This window comes from Elgaria multicarinata, chromosome 8, assembly GCF_023053635.1.
Source record: "Elgaria multicarinata webbii isolate HBS135686 ecotype San Diego chromosome 8, rElgMul1.1.pri, whole genome shotgun sequence".
Lineage (NCBI taxonomy): Eukaryota > Metazoa > Chordata > Lepidosauria > Squamata > Anguidae > Elgaria > Elgaria multicarinata.
The window spans coordinates 98,422,135-98,442,231 of NC_086178.1; the positions used below are offsets into that span (position 1 = coordinate 98,422,135).

Sequence of the window (20,097 nt, forward strand, 5' to 3'; positions counted from 1 at the left end):
AGCGCCCCGATGCTGCTGAGGGGCTGCGCCTAGAGGCGCGTGTGGCGATCGCGTGGCTGGCCGCCCTGTTTTCTCTCAGTTCATTCAGCACAGCAGCAATGCCTGATGGGCGTTGTGGTTTCGAGTGTGGCTAAATCCCAGGGGGTCCTTTGATTGTGAGCATGTGCAGAAGAGGCCAGGATACAGTCTTGTGTATGTAGAGCTAGCACGCACACACACACACACACACTCATACACACCAGCAATCGCTTGCCTTTTTCCATGCCATGTCTCTTTCTGTGTTGCGACTGCTGAAAACCATTCAGGGAGACCCCGACGACCGCCAGCTTTTCTGATCCTGGTCTCCGATGTTTTCTTGCTTCTGCTTCAGCATCCAGAACCATTCCTTCAGCAGCCCTGCTTTGCCAGAGTAAGTGCTTGCCTGCTTTCCATCACTCACCCGCTACTATACTCCATTATGGATTGCAATGCTATGCTTCGCCGGCGGAGCAGAGACATTGAGAACCCCAGTTGTTGTTTTGTTTCCTTTTTTTTAAAAGAGCCCATTCATTGTACCTCTTCTTTTTTGAAAATAATAATAATACAAGAAAAGGTGCATCTTTCTGCAACCGTTATTAAATTACAAGCCTGCCCAATTGCCACACAATGCGAGCAAACCTCTTACGTTCAGGGAGTAGTTATCCGCTGAGCAGCTGAAGCGCGTTGGGGAACCGGGTCTCTGCACTGTTCCGGATTGCGGGGTTCTTCCTGCTCCCTTTTAGTTCACACGGTTCCGCGTCGGTGTGGTTGGCAGAGTTGGTGTTTAGGGCACACCTCGCGAGAAAACTCCGCGTTAAAACGCAGAGCCTCGTAATGAGCAAGTCCTTGAGGCTTTTAAGAGCACATGAGCCATAGTTACAGCGAGAGGGAGGGGGAAAAAACGCCACCCATAGCGTATATTCTTAGTAAAAAATAAAATTAAAAAAAATCTCTCTGAATTCTTAGAGATTTAGCGAGTTCTGTTTTTCTTCTTCTTGAAATTTATCCATACTAAAATACCTTCTTCAATTTTTTAAGAAAATGGCATCGGATTTTATTTTATTTTTTAAAAGCAAATTGGTGCTGCTTTCTTTCAAGGTGCAATTTTCTCATCTGAGGTTATTAGTTGCATTTTTGGCTCTCCAGAGCACGTACTATGCCATGCCTCAAATATTGTGGTCTATTTTAGCATCATCTCCCCTCCCCCCCCCCCCCCCGCCATTCTGTTGTATTTTTGGAGCTACAAAATATGAGGGTTCACCAAGGTCAGCAGAAAGGAGGCAATTTGTGGGTTTGTTTGTGTGTGAAGTACGTCTTCTGTTGCTGACATGAAGGGAATAATAAAACAACAGTCCCAAAAGGTTGTTTGGAGAATGGTCTGTTCACTAAGTGGCTGCACAAGAAATTACATGTGTTTTTACATTAAGGATAGCAGTGCTTGCTTAGGATTCATAACAGGTGACTCTGAAAAGTAGAGTACTACAAACCCCACTCACCAAGTTGCTCCCACGCTGTTGCCCTTCGATTCTGCCCCTCTCAAAGCTCCTCGTACCTGCCCCACCCAAGCTACGCCCATACACACCTCTTCGATCAGCCATAATAGCTAAAAGTGTTATGAGGCCATATGCCTCTGAATACGAAATCCTTGGGACAAGGGAGATGCTGTCTGCTCCATGTCTTGTCTGCAAGCTTTTCAGAGGAATTTGGCTAAGGGCCAAATTAGAATTGATGCAGAAGGACTGTGAACAGGCCCTCCTCTGTTTGGGGTGTGTGTGGGATACAAATCCTATTTAGGCTGCAATGGAGGGGGAATAATCTCTTCACCCTGTATCGTTTTCCTCATTTAAATCTCCCCCACCAAGCTGCTGTTTGTCTTGACAGACAACAACATACAGGTACACATGTTATCTGTATGGTTGTACAGTGTATGGGTGGGTGTGGTTATGAATTAGTAAAATGATGTGGAAAGGAAGGATTTAAACCTCTTTCCCCCAGTGCTGTGGCCTCAATATGAGTCGTCTTCCTGTGGTGGCTTTTAACTTGAAACAGAGAACCTGTTCACTTCTAGTTTGGCCTGAGGGGTGCAAAAGAGGGCAGGACTCCTGCAGCTTTAACTGTTGTGATGAAGAGGGAATTTCACCAGGTGCTGCATGCCTACAAATGACACCTGCTGAAATTCCCTTCTCTTTACAGCTGTTAAAGATACAGGAGCCCTGTCCTCCTTTCCATATGGTCACCCAACCTCAGTAGCCATTGTTTAGAACAGAGTGTTGGGCTAGAGGGAAACTCTCTAGGCCAGAAGTGAGCCCAAGCCCTGACCCTCAAATCCAAATATTGCTTCTTTACCACTAGACTTTCTGCTGTGCCATGCTCCTAAAGTCCTTTCCAATTTCCCAGAGATCAAAACAAGAACAAATTCTGGTACCTCCAAAAAGCAAGGCAGCACTACTGTAGATGCCTTTTTAAAATATTAGACAACTTCATTTAAATGGAGCCTCCAGGCTCAGAAGCAGTATAGCTTTGACTCATGCACCAAACTGAAATCAATCACTACGCTCCACATTTGATGCCATACTAGTCTCAATGATCAACCCTCCCTGCCTAAGAAAAAAAATATCTCTCAAAGGTCATAGCAAGATAGCAAAACAAATTTAGGCAGCTTCAGAAAGCAATTGTGCACAAGTTTAGAACTGCAGGAAATCTACCAATAGTTTCATTTCCCTTTACAATCAGCTGCAGGCCTACCTGAATTGGTTTGGTGTGATGGTGCTGGAGATGATAGGGAGTTTAACTCTTTTCTCAGCTACGCCCTTTCCCTGATCTAAATTGCCCCTCATGAAGCTGCTGTTGGCCTCATTGTGGAAAGAAATTATCTCTTTGTATGTAATTTCCAGTAGGGCAAATAGCAACTTTACGGACTATTTAGATCAGGAAAACCTCTCTAGGATAAAAAGATAACTGCCCCCTTAATTGCCTTTGTTTTGGCCATAATGTTTTAAAGGCCAAATAGACCTACAGGACCTAATGTTATTTGGCCTTAAATGACAAGTACATATGTATAGGGCCATTCATGGCATGAAATTTGCAGACCCTTTTTGCAAATCTGCAATTACGATGGTGCACTCAAACTAGACATTATATGAAAGGCATGTTCACATTTAACATGACTGCTTTTTAATATCAAAATAGCAAGTTCAGGGTGGGGGTGTTCTGGATCAGGAGAATAGAGGATGGATTTAACCCTTTCCCTCTGTGCTGTGATCCCAATGACCTCCCTCAGGCTGTGATTTGTACCAGGAAGAAGGCTTTTTTTTTTTGTGTGTGTGTAGGGTGACCATATGGAAAGGAGGACAGGGCTCCTGTATCTTTAACAGTTGTAAAGAGAAGGGAATTTCAGCAGGTGTCATTTGTAGGCATGCAGCACTTGGTGAAATTCCCTCTTCATCACTACAGTTAAAGCTGCAGGAGCCCTGTCCCACTCCAAAATATGCACATATGGTAATAAAAATCCCTAGATATGTAGTTACATGCACATATGCTGATTTTTCAATGTTTTGGCACCCTTTTTGCCCATGCAGTTGCACCTGGCAGAATCACACACACACACACAACCACTCAATATGGTGGTTCAGCATGTGGTGTGTGCTATAGATCAGCCAGGCCAGATCTACACCAAGCAGGAGAAAACACTTTGAAAACATTTTGAAAACTGTATGTGGAGTGTGTCGTGGGCCCCAAGAGTTGTCAAAATTGTTATAAACCGTTTTAAAGCAGCCATGTAGATCCTGCCCTAGTTTATAGAGCTTTAGGTTGCTATCCTCTGCACACTTAGCTAGAAGTAAGCCCCACTGAACACAGTGAAATTTACTTCTGAGTAGACATGGCTAGGATTGCTCTGTAAGAATGTTCAAAGCACTTCACGTTCGCTGACTGTTGCAATGACCTTGTAAACTGTCCACATACAATAGACGGGGGGGGGGGGGGAGGGTCTGAAGCTGTAAGATGGTGTTTTGTCTTCTTTGTTCATGGCTTAGCTGGCTTGTGCAATTTATACTTTCTATGACCCTTACTGTAGATCACTTTTTGTGAAGATGCCAGATATCTGTGGCTTCCTGTAGTCCTGTCACTGTTTAATGTATTTAGTAAAATAGCATTTTTATGACATTACTGGAATATTCTAAATTGAGTTAAAAGTCTTTAAGGCTGCAGTTCTATGCACACTTATTAGGGCTGAAAAACACAGTACATCTCCACATTGGTAGAAGGAGTGGCAGAGCTCTGTAGAACCCTCTTCCCTCACTCCTCAGCTAGCCCTTGAAGTGCATATGTTAACCATTACACAGAATGGGGCTCCCATGTTTAGATTATTGCCATGTGTTCTATATGGGGCTGCCCTTGAAGAGTGTTCAGAAACCATGACTGTTGCAAAATGCATTGCTTTGTTGACCATATTACACCAGTCTGGTATCAATTACACTGGCTTCTAATTTGTTTCCAGGCACAATTCAAGCTACTGATATTTACCTATAAAGCCCTGTTTGGGGCCAGGATTTCTGAAAAACTGCCTCTTCCCATATGAGGCCCGGCATTGGGCAAAAGGCGGGATACAAATATCATCACCATCATCATCATCATCATGAACCTGCCTGTAGTTAAGATCTTCCTAGGATGCCCTTCTGCCTGTCTTGCCACTAAGAGAGGCTAGGTTAGTGGGAAGACAGGCAAGGCCTTTTTTATGGCAGCACCCTGTCTGTTGAACTCTCTTCCAAGGGTGGTTAGACTGGCTCCTTCTTTGAACAGTTTTAGACATGCTATTGGCTGCCTCCGGCCCCTCCCCCCTCCCCCCTGGTGACGACAGCCTAACTGTGTGGCTGCACCCACAGGGCTGTCCATAACCCCGCTGGCAGGGGGGCTACCCTGCCTGCTTGGCATGCAGGAAATAAATCGCTATTAAAGCTCAAGCTTTGAACTTTGTTGAACTTTCAACGTTTCCTGCACATCTACCCTGCCCAAGCTTCAGTTTAAAACAGAAACAAAGAGCAAAATTACTAGATCTCTAGTAATACGCCTTACACTACCGCATTCTTATATAGATTGTCTCCTGCACTTAATTCTGCTGTGGGTGATATTTTAAAGCTTTAAAAGTGGTTTTAAAGTTTTAATTGTAAGATGCTTTGGGGCTGAAAGACAAGCCATAAATTTATAAATTTTAAACAAACCTAGAATTTTCATTCTGCATTAAATTTGATATCAAGGCTTTCTTCACTCAGAACTTTTGACTCAATGTAAGAAGCAAAATGTCAGGGACAAAAATAGTTTCATATAGCTTCTTTATGTTCTAGATTCTGGGAACATTTTAAATCCATAGCATAACAGAAATGTAGGGTCAGCCGACACTTTAAAAGTGCCAAAATACACCTCCTCCTTTCCAGCAGTTTCTTCTTGTGAAAATGTACACTTATTCCTTGCCCTCACTCTCAGTAACTTTACTTGTCCTCAGTGGCCTCATCATGTAGCCAGATCTAATTGGCTGCATGGGATTGTGATGTCATCCTTTTCATTGCATGATTCCAGATGTGACTGGTCCAAGAAGGAAGAAGACACAGCACTGGCAGACTGTTCCTAATAATAAAGATAATACAGGTAGAGAAGAAGAGACAGAGGCAGAGGGTTAGAGTTCACCAAATAAGGAGCAAGGAGGATGCTAAGGAAATGGCAAGGCAGGGTTGTGGAGGCTGAATGCAACCTGGGTATTTTGAGTTTCATTGGCAAAGGGTGGGGCAGAATGGATAGATTTAGAGCCATTTCAGGAGAAAGAGAAAGAATGAGAGTCAAAGCAGGTATATTTACCTTTTTCAGAGTAAGAGACCTTGATTCCTGGTTAGTCACAGAGACTTGATAACTTACAGTGGACACTGGCTATCCTCCAGCCAAAGGCTTCTGATCACAAGCTAGGATGAGACGGAGGTCCACCATGTGTCATAGTCACTGACTGATTTAAGAGGGTTAAACCCTTGGTCATAGACAATGACAGTGAGGCTGAATGGATGGGCAGGCTAGGTTATAGGGACCCTGGAGCCCTACAAAAAGCTGCAGAACACTGCTGGAAAAATATTTGAAATGGAAAGCTCTGGAACTATTCTCCTCTGATCCTGAATGCTCTGAGAAAAATGACAAAGATGGAAAGAGGCAAAGGAGAAAATAGGCCAAGGGGCCAACGAAGGGAAGTGAGTATGGTTCTGCTTGGCTTGGGACCCTGAAATACTTCAGTACTATGGCCTAGACTGGCAGCTTTACCCGCCAATTTAGAGGTACCCTCATGGGTTGCTTGACGAGGGTACCTGTCAGTCAGGAAGGCTGTTGCATGTATCTGGAGCTCCCAAGCTTTGTATAGTGTAGGAGGGCAATTCCTTTTCATTCAGTTACAGCAGAGGACCTATAGGCCATGAACTTCAAGTAAGATAAAGCTAGGTAGGCTAGCATACTAACGTCAGGATCCTCGTGCTCCTGGCTGCCATGAGAACCTTACTCAGGCAGTCTTTAACCCCTCAGTAAAAGATATACTGAACAAGTTTCTTGAGTTAACAAACTAGCTAAAAGTGGGCTAGATGGAACAACTATTAGGTGGATTCACAGTTGGCTACAGAATCGGACTCAAAGAGTACTTATCAATGGAACCTTCTCAAACTGGGGAGAGGCAACGAGTGGGGTACCGCAGGGATCAGTCCTGGGCCCAGTGCTCTTCAACATTTTTATTAATGATTTGGACGAATCATTATCAAATTTGCAGATGACACAAAATTGGGTGGGATAGCTAATACCCTGGAAGACAGAAACAAACTTCAAAGTGATCTTATCCGGAGATGTGGACTGAGGTGTCATCAATATGCGGATGACACCCAGCTCTACCTTTCCTTTTCATCAAACCCAGGTGAGGCAGTGACTGTTCTGAACCAGTGCCTGGGCACGGTAATGGACTGGATGAGGGCTAACAAACTGAGACTCAATCCAGACAAGACGGAGGTACTGTTAGCGGGTGGTTCATTTGTCCGGCGAGGTGATGTTTGCCCTGTCCTGGACGGGGTTGCACTCTCCCTAAAGGATCGGGTCCGTAGTTTGGGGGTGCTCTTCGATCCAGAACTGTCACTTGAGGCACAGGTGAACTCAGTGGCAAAGAGCACCTTTTATCAGCTTAGGCTGATATACCAACTGCGCCCTTATCTGGACAGTGATAGCCTAGCTACAGTTATCCATGCTCTGATAACCTCTCGTTTGGATTACTGCAATGCGTTATACGTGGGGCTGCCTTTGAAAACGGTCCGGAAGCTTCAGCTGGTACAAAACAGGGCAGCCCGTTTACTAACAGGGACTGGCTGGCGAGATCACATTACGCCAGTCCTTTTACAACTTCATTGGCTGCCAGTCCAGGTCCGGGCCCGATTCAAAGTGCTGGTATTGACATTTAAAGCCCTAAACGGTTTGGGGCCAGGTTATTTGAAGGAACGCCTCCTCCCATATGTACCTACCCGGACCTTAAGATCATCTACAGGGGCCCTTCTCCGTGAGCCCCTGCCAAAGGAAGTGAGGCAGGTGGCTACTAGGAGGAGGGCTTTCTCCGCTGTGGCACCCCGGTTGTGGAATGAGCTCCCCAGAGAGGTCCGCCTGGCGCCTACACTGTACTCCTTTCGTCGCCAGCTGAAGACCTTTTTATTCACTCAGTATTTTAACACTTAATTTTAACTTAAATTTAAATTATACTGTTTTAACTCTGTATTTTAACCTTATATCAATTTTGCTGCGTGGTTTTATCCTGGTTGTGCTTTTTATATTGTATTTTGTATTTGTATTTTTAATTTGTTGGTTGTTTTATGATGGTTTTAATTTTTGTGAACCGCCCAGAGAGCTTCGGCTATTGGGCGGTATAAAAATGTAATAAATAAAAATAAAAATAAAAATAAAATAATAAAAATCTTGATAGGCTGGAGTGCTGGGCTGAAAACAACAGAATGAAATTTAATAGGGATAAATGCCAAGTTCTACATTTAGGAAATAGAAACCAAATGCACAGTTACAAGATGGGGGACACTTGGCTCAGCAACACTACAAACGAGAAGGATCTTGGAATTGTAGATCGCAAGCTGAATATGAGCCAACAGTGCGATATGGCTGCAAGAAAGGCCAATGCTATTTTGGGCTGCATTAATAGAAGTATAGCTTCCAAATCACGTGAGGTACTGGTTCCTCTCTATTCGGCCCTGGTTAGGCCTCATCTAGAGTATTGCGTCCAGTTCTGGGCTCCACAATTCAAGAAGGACGGAGACAAACTGGAGCGTGTTCAGAGGAGGGCAACCAGGATGATAATGGGTCTGGAAACAAAGCCCTATGAAGAGAGACTGAAAGAACTGGGCATGTTTAGCCTGGAGAAGAGAAGATTGAGGAGAGACATGATAGCAGTCTTCAAATACTTAAAAGGTTGTCACACAGAGGAGGGCCAGGATCTCTTCTCGATCCTCCCAGAGTGCAGGACACGGAATAACGGGCTCAAGTTAAAGGAAGCCAGATTCCAGCTGGACATCAGGAAAAACTTGCTCACTGTTAGAGCAGTACGACAATGGAATCAGTTGCCTGGTGAGGTTGTGGCCTCTCCCACACTAGAGGCCTTCAAGAGGCAGCTGGACAACTATCTGTCAGGGATGCTTTAGGGTGGATTCCTGCATTGAGCAGGGGGTTGGACTCGATGGCCTTATAGGCCCCTTCCAACTCTGCTGTTCTATGATTCTATGATACCAACACAAATACCAAATCAAAATTACACATGTATAAAAGCCATCATGGCTGAGCTTCTCAGTAAAGCAACACATCAGCAGTGCTGCCAACTTGACAGGAGCATTTCCAAAATATATTGCCCTGTTTCCTTCCTTCCTCATCGTAGCCAAGAAGTTGGCCAAGATACTGCTTACGCCCTTCACTCTCCACTTTTTAGTGAGTCTTAGACATATCGGGGTGCTTCAGTCATGCTAAAGATCTTGCCTGCTGACCTTTGCTCAATGGCTTTCTGCCATTGCCACTGGTATACCTTGACTCACTCCTCCATGCAGCAGATATAGCATGCATTAAGTTGATGTTCAAGAAAAAAAAGCCTATTCTACGAAAACAAAAGCATTTGTTCCTTTTTTTAATTTACCCTATGGTCACTTACGGTGCAATCCTATGCATATTTAGACAGGAAAAAAGTCCTATAGCTCTCAGCATAGCTGGCTGGGGCATGCTGGGAGTTTTAGGCCTTTTTTCCTATCTAAACAAGCATAGGATTGCCCCCATAAAACCCAAAGCATGTGTTCTCCTGGTTTCGAAGATGCTGTAGAAGTTAGCGGTGCCAGAGCTGGTCCTCCATTCTCCCAGGTGTAACATATAGGTGTAACATCTAGAATATCTTACTCCACTCATGATGCTCGCCACACCGAGAATGAGTCACCATCATCCTCTTTGGGATGACAGCTGTCTATTTGAAAATATTCTTTATATGTTAAAGCTGATGGAGAGAACCTAACAGCAGGGATGCTGTTTTTGGCAACATTCTTGTGGGCAGAGTAATGTGAGCCCTGGTTCTTAATGAAGTTTTGTGATGACTTGTTCTGCTTCCCAGAGTCCTATTCCCAGAGTAAGTGATATTTGCTCCATTTATGCAAGGGGGGAAAAGGACAAGGCATGACACTCTGTGTCTGAATCCCTGTTCAGAATGTTGCTCAGACAGGACATTAGAAGCCAACCACTGCTAGAGAGTTACAAGCTATAGTAACCTTCCCAAGCATTATTTGGTTGCTAACATGTATATCGAAGCATAGATTGTGTATGTGATTGGGCATACCAATATATATTCCTATGCGATTAGAACCTGGAACACTGGTTGTGCTCAGGGAATTCGTGTTTTCCTTCAAGAAAATGTGTTTTCATGGGGCCAGAAAGCTTGCATCTTTATACTCCAAATCCCAGCACAGCAGCTGCTATGTCCAAAAGGATATATGTGTGTGCAGCTAATGGCAGTATTTATATTGATCTAGCTGATAACCCAGTTTGGGAAGCTGGCTGTATTCGAGGAGTAAATCATAAAAATTAATTACAAAGCTACTTAATAGCAAGACCCAGGGGAGGATTTTTTTTCTGGCAATCTTCTTTGTTTCGCATTTTTGGATCAAACTAGCCAATTTCCAATTTGAAATTGGTGTGTGTGTGTGTGTGTGTGTGTGTGTGTGTGTGTGTGTGTTTATGTGCTTGTGTGCATATATGCATAGGAGCACACCACACTGCAACATTTTGTTGCAGGTCTGTCTTATATTTATGAATAGTGATTTTAATTCTCCCAAGTGTTCTTATTCTCCTTAGGTTGCCAAAACGATACTCAGGAGGGAGGTATCAGCGGGCTTGGGAGAACCAAGTACAACAATTCTTTAGGGGGGAAAACCCCCTCAAAGGGATTCTAGTCATCTGGCTGCACAATGTTGACTGACAGTTGTGGGGTGGGATCTAGAAAACTGGGGGAGGGGAAATCAAATGGACTATCCTGGAAGAAGGCCTGGTTCTACGCAGCCTTTCAAATTAATGAAGGGACAAAACAATTCCTGCACCCCAACTTTTTGTTTCAAGTGTAATTTGGCTTGCCCTCCACTGTCCCCTATTATGAGGTAACTATAATTTATTTATTACATTTATATCCTGCCTTTTCCCCTCATTAAGGAACCCAAGGTGGCATACATAATCCTCTCCATTTTATCTCCAAAACAACAATCCTGTGAGGTAGGTTGGGCTGAAAGTCTGTGACTGGCCCAAAGTCACCCAGTGAACTTCCATGGCCGACTGGGGACTAGAAGTTCCAGTCCAAGTTCCAGTCCAGCACTCTAGCCACTACACCACACTGGGTATGGTGACCATATGAAAAGGAGGACAGGGCTTTTAACAGTTACATAGAAAAGGGAATGTCAGCAGGTGTCATTTGTATGCATGTTGCACCTGGTGAAATTTCCTCTTCATCACAACAGTTAAAGCTGCAGGAGCTATACTGCAGCTATATTGTGACCAGATTTAAAAGAGGGCAGGGCACCTGCAGCTTTAACTGCTGTGATGAAGAGGAAATTTCACCAGGTTCCCCATATATACAAATGACACCTGCTGAAATTCCCTTTTCAATGCAACTGTTAAAGATACAGGAGACCTGTTCTCCTTTTCATATGGTCACCCTAACACTGGGTCTCATAATATCCTTAGTTTTGCCTAGAGATGGGGGTGAATTTGGTTCACTTTGTATTTTGATAAGTGCAAATCAATTACATATTGATTTGCACTTCCCAAATCAATATGTAAACCAGAACACAGTTATAGTTCAATATTTGAACTTTTCAGAATTTTGCAACGTAGTTCTTTGAACAAAAAATGTGTATAAAAATGTATATATGCATGGGATATAAAAACAACATATAAGGGAAAACCGCTTCCAAACATGCATATACTAGGGAATGTTGCATACAAAAATGTATATATTAGAAGAAATGCATGCAAGAATGTATGAAATTTCCTTTCACACTTTTTAAAAAAAGAATTGCAAACTGATACAGAAATTGGACAGAATAAACTGAGGATTCTAAAAAGAGAGAGAGAGAGAGAGAAATAATTAGGGTGATTGGGGCTATGGATATACCACATTTCAATGGACATGTTCTCACATCATGTTAAGCCACCTTGGGTTAATTAACCCTCAGGGCTTAGCAATGTGTGTGGGTGGCCATTTTGAATATTCAAGCCATGACTGCAGCTTGTCATATTATGTGAACCCGGCGACGGTTAACAAAACCTCCAGAACCGATGGGCTGTTTTAGTGTTGTGATAGTTTGTTAACCACACCAACAACTCCCTTTGCTAGGTTCACCCAATATGACAAGCCATGGCTGGGGCCTGAGTAGGAAACATGGTGCGTGCAGGTGCCACGAGCCACCATGAGCCCTGGTCAATATCTAAGTAGTACGGAAATACTCTTAACTGTTTTGGAATTCGTGTCATGTAATGTCTCTCTCCTGTTGTTGCTGGTACTGCCTCTGAACTGGGACATTCCATACAGCAGCTGTCCCAACCAGATGCCTCCCAGATGTTTTGAATGACAATTCCCATCATCCCTGGCAACTGTTCATGCTGGCTGGGACGGATGGGGATCATAGTCTAAAACATCTGGAGGGCATCATATTGGGGAAGGCTTCTATTCAGCCATTATTACTAGGAGTTATTGAGAGATTTATTTTTTCCCATGAATTTGTCTAATCTCCTTTTAAAGCCATCTGCTATCAGAACATCTTGTGAATTCCATAAATTAAAGATGTGTTGTGTAAAGAAATACTGCCTTTTATCTGCCCTGAATCTACTGCTGATCAGTTTCACTGGATGAGCCTGAGTTCTAGTATTATGAAAGAGAGAGGAGAAAAAACGTATCTCTCTTCACTTTCTTCACACCGTGCATAATCTTATACACCTCTATCATGTCCTTGTCCTCCCTCTTAGGTGTCTTTTTAAAAAAATGGTCTAAACATTGTAGCCTTCTCTTGTATGTTTGGAATGCATTAAAGGATTCTACCTGGTGTGGAAGGACTCTAACCATTTTAGCAACCTGAAACATCTTAAATGGATTTCAACAAAAGAAAGGTGGGTTAACATGGACTGTTTATGAGGTTGAGTACTACTTTAAACACTTAACAGCAGCAGGTTTTGGAGAGAAAGAGGACAGTACCGACATCTTCCCAACGAAGAATGATTATGGAGTATATATGTTACCATATTCCTAATAAGATAGGTCTTACCAACAGTGGACTAAACAACCAAAATGCAGACTGCAATAGGTTCCTCTGGCAGCCAGTGGCGCAGTTAAGTAATTTTAGATTCTGGATGGTTGCTTAGGCCTCGCCCTTTTTCTATGTTAATGTGTAATGTGATAAGCCAGCCTTGCTGCATTTCGGGGGCCCTCCTGCTCATTTTGCTGACTGGGGCCCTTGACATCTGCCCCAGACTCCTGCCCTGGTGGTTCTGCTGTGTGCAGCAAGCAAGAAGTACTGTGAAACGTAAGCGTAAAAGGTGGCCACTTGCTATATGTGCGGAACTGCCAACCTGGCGGAGACAGGTTGATTTAAACAGATAGCCATTGAAGCCATTGATATGCTTTACTGCTTCCTTCTTTTGGGACTGTACTAAGCGATGCCTTTATTTTCTAGTCACTGCTTAATCACGTTAAATATTTATTTTGTATTTCTCCCCAAGGATTCTGGGAATGTGTAGTTTCAGAAACTTTAATAGTGTTAAGTGTTTGCTTTATTTTATTTTCAGTTAATTTAAAACCTTACTGGAAGTTTTCCCCTTTGGTATTAATCATGAGCATATTCGTACTTGCTAGTTTTCCTATTTGCTGGTGCATTCACTGTGGACTTCTCCTGTTGAAGCCTCCATTATATGAATATAGCTTGAAGATCAGGATAATAATAATGAAGAATTTGAGAATGTGTAGAGTGCCTTTTCATCAACACTGAGTAACTACAACTAACCGGTGCCATTTTTAGAAAGAGAGAGTACAAGTCAAATAAATAAGTAAATAAATAAATTCGTATGGGTTTGGGACAATGGTAGTCATTGCTCCTTGTCCGAGCAAATGTGTTCCAGACAGACTTGAGCTGTGACTTCTTTTAGAAATGTGTAGTACTTGTTGGATTCAATGAGACTTCTTCCCAGGTGAGCGAGAATAAGACAGCAGACAAAACACTGAAAATTAATTAATCACTTTTATGATCTTGTGTAGGTTCTCTTCATTTTTTTAAGGTTTCAGCAGGAAAAGCTTTTGCAAGATTGTGACTGTTGTGTGCTAGTTATTACTTAAAATATTCAGAGTACAAAGTAAGGGCGGCTGTATAGATTGACAAAGAAAGGGTGTGGTGTGGTGAGAGAAAGCGTGAGTGGTTCATGCAACCTCTTTCCACATTTTCTGCATAAGGTGACAAGAGGAGAGTGATCAGGGTGTCTTTTAGAGATGGCAGTCCTCCCCCACCATGTTTCAGACCACACATGATCATTTTTCAGGAGTACATATATTTCTGGGGATGGATCCAAGATCTGCCTTCCGCAAGAGGAAATGCTCTGCTCTCGGAAAGCCCCTCCACCCAGTTCTGGGGCATCCACTGTCCCCACCCACACACCACAGCTCACCTCATTCAGCAGGGTTTCCTGATTCTCCATGTAGCGTTTTCAGGGGACAGGAAGGCTGCTGTGAGGACAGGGTGGGAAAGGCCACGTGCAGTGGATCCAACTTAAATCTGGACCCAACCTCCAGCCATTCAACAGTTCTATATTCCAAGTGGTTATAGCTATAAGCAGTTAAATGAGTCTATATAGTTAGGATGACCATATGCAAAGGAGGACAGGGCTCCTGTATCTTTAATAGTTGCATAGAAAAGGGAATTTCATCAGGTGTCATTTGTATGCATGTCGCACCTGGTGAAATTTCCTCTTCATCACAACAGTTAAAGCTGCAGGAGCCCTGCCCTCTTTTAAATCTGGTCACAGTATAGCTGCAGTATAGCTCCTGCAGCTTTAACTGTTGTGATGAAGAGGAAATTTCACCAGGTGTGACATGCATACAAATGACACCTGATGAAATTCCCTTTTCTATGCAACTGTTCAAGATACAGGAGCCCTGTCCTGCTTTTCATATGGTGACCCTAATATACTAAGTATACACTGACTTGGATGTCTAACACGGGCTAGGTTGATAACTTATTATGAGATATAAGAAAGATAATCACAACAAAGACAAAGGCTCTTTAAAATACATTGCTTCTTTTGCAGTTTAATCTTGAAATATATCCCAAGGTGGGCCATTATAGGGAATTTCTGGGATTTCCACTCCCCGCTCCCCAATCTGGTCTCCCAAGTGAAATTTGGAATGGTATTTTTGAGTTGTGCAACTCCCCCAAGGTGAGAGGACGTGAGCACCACGTGCAAGTGGCACTCCCCGGTAGAGATGTGCGCAACATTCACCTAGGCACATAAAAGAGGAAGCACAAGTTATTCATGCATCCTGTCCTCTTGCTTGCTTACAACATGCGAAATTGCTCTGTTGTTAAACACTTGCAAAGGATGTAATGTTCTCATATTTTTACAGTGAACATTGTGTTTGTGGGGTTATACTGTTCCTAGCTCAAATACAGGAAAACTTTAAGGTAACATAGTCTGTATAGGTGAGATCAGTTCCTCAAAAGCAACAGGAATGTTACCACTGACTTCAGAAGCATCCGAATTTCAACCTGTTGTTAATTCTGAACGAAGAAAAAAATACTTAAAAGGGGACCGCTCGTTCTTTAGAATGCCAGTACCTTAGACTCTAGGGCCTAGAGTTCATTCCAGACACCTTTGAGACTTTTTTTTTTAGCGAGGGCTCCTCACCCTGCCAGGACTCGGCATAGATCTTGCACCAAGCACTATTTGGGAATTTAGTTTTGTTCATGCTTAAATGGCTGGCAGTGAGGAGAAAGTGGTAGGATGACTTATTTATTTATTACATTTATATTCTGCCTTTTTTCCTCCAAGGAACCCAAGACAGCATACAGAATCCTCCTCTCCATTCTGTTCTCACAACAACAATCCTGTGAGGTAGGTTGGGCTGAGAGTCTGTGACTGGCCCAAAGTCACCCAGTGGGTTTCCATGGCCGATCGGGGACTAGAACCCAGATCTCCTGACTCCCAGTCCAACAGTTTAGCCACTACGCCACACTGGGTTCCTGTTCCCCTTCCTCCTTCGAGGGTTTCCTTGGGCACAACTCATTTCACAATACTAGTGGGTTAGTATCTGGAGAGAGGCATAGAATTGGGTTGCTGCCCTCCAGTAAGAGTGCCGGCATAGGAAGAAACTCTGCTGTCAGTGTGGATAAATTGAGAGGAATTGTTGCTTTTACCTTATGAAAAGACCTTATGAAAATGAATTGCTTTATTTATCAGCCCCTGTTTGTGATCTAAGAGTGAACATGTTAGCTGCCTGAAAGGTAGAGTAACCTGACTAGCAGAAACTTGCCAGAAAGTCAATAATTATTTTATATCCATTTTCAAGGTGTGGCGAAGATACAGAGTCTGTACATGAGGACCAAACAACCAATTCCATTCACAGGTATATTGCTATTGTATTTTTATTTTTTTAAAAAAAATGCAGCAAGCAGATCTCTCTTTTAATTCCTCTTTTTCATTTCTTTTTTTTTAAAAAAAGACTTTTTTTCAAGAACGGTATTCACAGGAACTGCAAAATGACTGCAAATCTCCTTAGCTGCATGGGGATTTGAGGCCAGGCCTAGTGTATGTAGGACTGCAGTGGCAATAATAATACTAATGGTAATAATAATAATGTTATAATACACTATTATAAAACTGAATTCTAGTAATATAGGATGTCCCTACCCTTGATCCATTGTTATTCACTGAATTCTGCAAAATGTGAAGCAAATTTTAAAGTTTTACCTTGGGCAGAGAAACCTGGGGCTTTCGAGGAACGTTAAACATTTCAGTGTGACTTGTAAAATTCTACAGGTGAATTTAACACGTCCCCAGTTAAAAAAAAAGGGGGGGATTTTGCAAATGAAGGGCCATTACCTTGAGAATAATTAGATATTTCTGGAAATATTATTTCTCTTTTATATTTGGGAGCAGATTGCTCTACTTTACAGAGGTCAGTCTATCTGAATGGCTGTCAAAGGGCAGTCCTCGCTAGTCTAGTCTAAACCAGTCTTCAGTCTGGTTTAAAGATAAAAAAATATCAGAAGGGACCTTGAAGTTGCCCATCAACAGTTAGTACCTACACAGCCGACTGAACAAGCCCACTGGTCACATGATCTGTCTTCCCGCCACAATGGTGAGATGCACTGTATTTCTATTTAGATTATAGTAATTATTTCTAAATTTGCATCTAGACATACCAACAAGCATCTGCAAATTTTATGTAAATATGCGCCTTCTTTTATCCTCTTTTGGTGATGCATTTCCTTTTTTTTTTTGGCAACACTTAAGTGGCCTCCCTATATAGAAGTAGAATTAAACAGGAGAAAAAGGCAAATTATGTGAAGGCAAATCATGCTTACCAGCTTCACAAGCTGTTACAGGAAGTTCTCTTAGAACTAGTATGTATTTCCCTGGAAATGGCTTGTGGCCACATGATGTTGTCATTTGTTGAAGCTGTCTCTTAACCTGGTCACTGCTGGATAGGAAATTGTTTGGGATCCTCCCAGGTAAACTCCCAGAGTTTTCTGAAATAAGAATGGGATGTAAGTGTATAGGATCCATATTTAGGCATGCACAATTGGGCAGGAGGAAGCAGACTTCCCCCATTACCTCTTCCCTACAGCAGATGCTATACAGTGCGTCAGGGCAGGGGACCCTGCTAAATGGGGCGAGCTATGAGGCGAGGCAGAGGGGGGTGGATTCCCCAACATGAGGCCAGGGCACCTTCCGTGAACAGAGCCCTTTGATGAACAGAAGGCAGATCCTGGGTAAAACCCATGGTGGGCCTGCAGAACTTATGACCATTAAGCCAAACCTGCAGATACATGTTTGTAAACATCTGTTTTTGTGGTCCCGGGGAAGTGACGAGACCAGGAGATTGATGAAGCACTTGGTGGGCCATGTTTTGCTTGATGGGTTTTGCTTAGAAGGACCATCGCTCAGTGGCAGGCCACATGCTTGGAAAGCAGAAGGTTCCATTTTCAATCTGTGGCATTTCCAGCAGCAAGAACCAGGTAGTTGGTGATGGGGGAGATCAAATGCCCAGTGTTCCTGGTAAGCTGCTGCCAGTCAGACTAGACCAGGGATGGGCTACTTGTATCCCCTCCAGATGTTTTGACCAGCAACCCCTACCTCAGAGGGTCTTCTCAGTGGGCCCTCTCAGGCTCTGGAACTCTCTCCCAAACGAGGCTAGGATGGTTCACTTCCTGTTGTCCTTTGCCCGATGGGCAAAGATGTTTTTATTTAGGCAGACTTTTGGCATCTAATTTGGTCTATTGCTGAAGGGGCTTTTTAATCGTTTGGGTACTGTTTATTTCTTTTACTGTTATGTTTTTAATTGTGTTTTTAATATACTTGTTTTTATGGCATGTTTTACTTAAGATTTTGTTTTAGTATTTTATTGTTTTCTGCCTTGAGCACCAATCCTCACCCTTGCCTCTGCCAGCTGGGGCTGGTGGGAATTGTAGGCTAAAACATCCTGAGGGTGTCAAGTTGCCCACCCCTGGACTAGACAGTACTGGCCCAGTTGGACCAGTGGTCTGACCTGGAATAAGGCAGTTTCTTAAATTGTGCAGGGCTGATGTATGGTCTGATTAAAAAAACACAACACACTCAGCATTGAGGTGTTATTTTGGTATCTTTAAAAATATTACATTGTACACAGTTGTACCCTAAAATGTTAATTAAAAAGGAGAAAAAATGGGGGCTTGCTGTAGTTTAAAAAAGAAGTAATCTAAAAATAAATTATGAGCATGATATTTTGAGCATCACATTTTTGCTCAATCTTTTGGTGACTTAAAATTCTTCTCAGTGCCTTTAAAATTTGCTTTTATTTCCTTCTAGAGATGAAAACAAGGAAAACTACCCAGACAAAGCTATAGTCTTAGAGGAAAACCAGGCAGTGTTCCAAGACACTCAGACACCCTGTGATGGCACATTAAGGGTTGGAATGGGGAACTTAAAATCCAGAAAGCCCACATCTATTTCAAAAACAGAAAATGGGAAAAAACATGAAGAAAGCCAGGTAATAATAAGCTTTCATGTTCGCACTGTAATTTTATGATGCAGATCAGTAGAAGAAACACCCTTTAGATGCAAAATGGTGGCAATTATTTTTTTTATCATTGTGGCAACTTGCATCCCTTGGTGATCAGAATGATATAAATAAGTGTTAGGGCCTTCAGCCATAACCCATCTGAAACCAGTCTTTCCAGGAGCTAGGCTACAACAGGACCCCAGAAACCCCACTCATTTTACTGGCTCTTTGACTTGCTCCATCTCTCTCCACTGTGATAGACCCCATTTCATTTGCTTATATAGCAGAATCTTGGGAGTGGCAGTCCGCATTTTTAGGGGGCACCATGATGGGAAAGGCTGCTGTATAATATTCCGCTTCCTGCCAGCAGGCCTTATCTATGCCACAAAGCACTGTGCACATCTCAGACTCTGCTGCCCTCACCTGTTCTGGTTTGCTTACTAACACTGCTTAAACTCTACTTGGCAAAGTGCCCCATAGTTGTTCTTGCCCCTTAGTTAAAGGCCTGGGCCTGACCTAATTTGAAAAAGGCCCAACCCTGCAAAGATCCAGATTGTGTTTGTCTTTTCCTAAGGATTTGGGACACCATCACCCCACCCCACCCTGTGTGAGATACTCTGCAATTCTGTGCACACTTTCCAGGGAGTAAGTCTCATTGAACTCAATTTCCAAGTAACATGGATTGGATTGGGCTGCATAGTATTTTCCCAGTCTTTAAGACCAATCTCACAGAAGGTGATCTTGGACTTTTCTTGAGCCCTTTCAATGCAATTAGCAATTATTACATACAGGATTCACAGCAATCACTTTGGTTTTTCCTGTTCAGGTGCTAAACAGATGATCATGTCTTGATTTCAGGGCTCTGAGCAGAAGCAGTTATTGCACTGTGCTAAAACTACTTCTTGCTACCAACCACCAGTTGATACCTTGCCCCATGGCTAGTAAACCTATCCAGCATAACATTAGCCTGAAAGGCACACCTCTGTGTGGAGCTGATTCTTAGCCATGTGATAAAAAGAAATTACATTTTGTCACAGTGAAAGAGATTTGAGAGTTTTTGTCTCAGTACCTGGTTGAAAACCCATAGTTCTTCACTTCAGTAGCCACAGGTTTTTAAAAATATTTTCGAAACAATATATTTGTTAATGATTAATTTTGCAATATATTTTTCTTTCTTTCTTGTTCTATCTGTTTGTAGCTGGTGAATTCCTCCAGTAATTTCAGCTTAGCTGTTTTGTTGTATAATAAGAGTTGGAACT

General features: G+C 42.8%; 1 protein-coding gene across 1 annotated transcript in view; it reads left to right on the forward strand.

Moving 5' to 3' along the window:
• The first annotated feature begins 218 nt into the window (after positions 1-218).
• Positions 219-20,097, forward strand: part of FAM13C (family with sequence similarity 13 member C) — an 80,892-nt gene continuing 61,013 nt past the window's right edge. Inside the window, exons 1-3 of the mRNA XM_063133093.1 lie at positions 219-409; positions 16,145-16,201; positions 18,646-18,826. Coding sequence (XP_062989163.1) covers positions 348-409; positions 16,145-16,201; positions 18,646-18,826 — 300 coding nt within the window. The 5' untranslated portion in view covers positions 219-347. The remainder of the gene's footprint in view (positions 410-16,144; positions 16,202-18,645; positions 18,827-20,097) is intronic.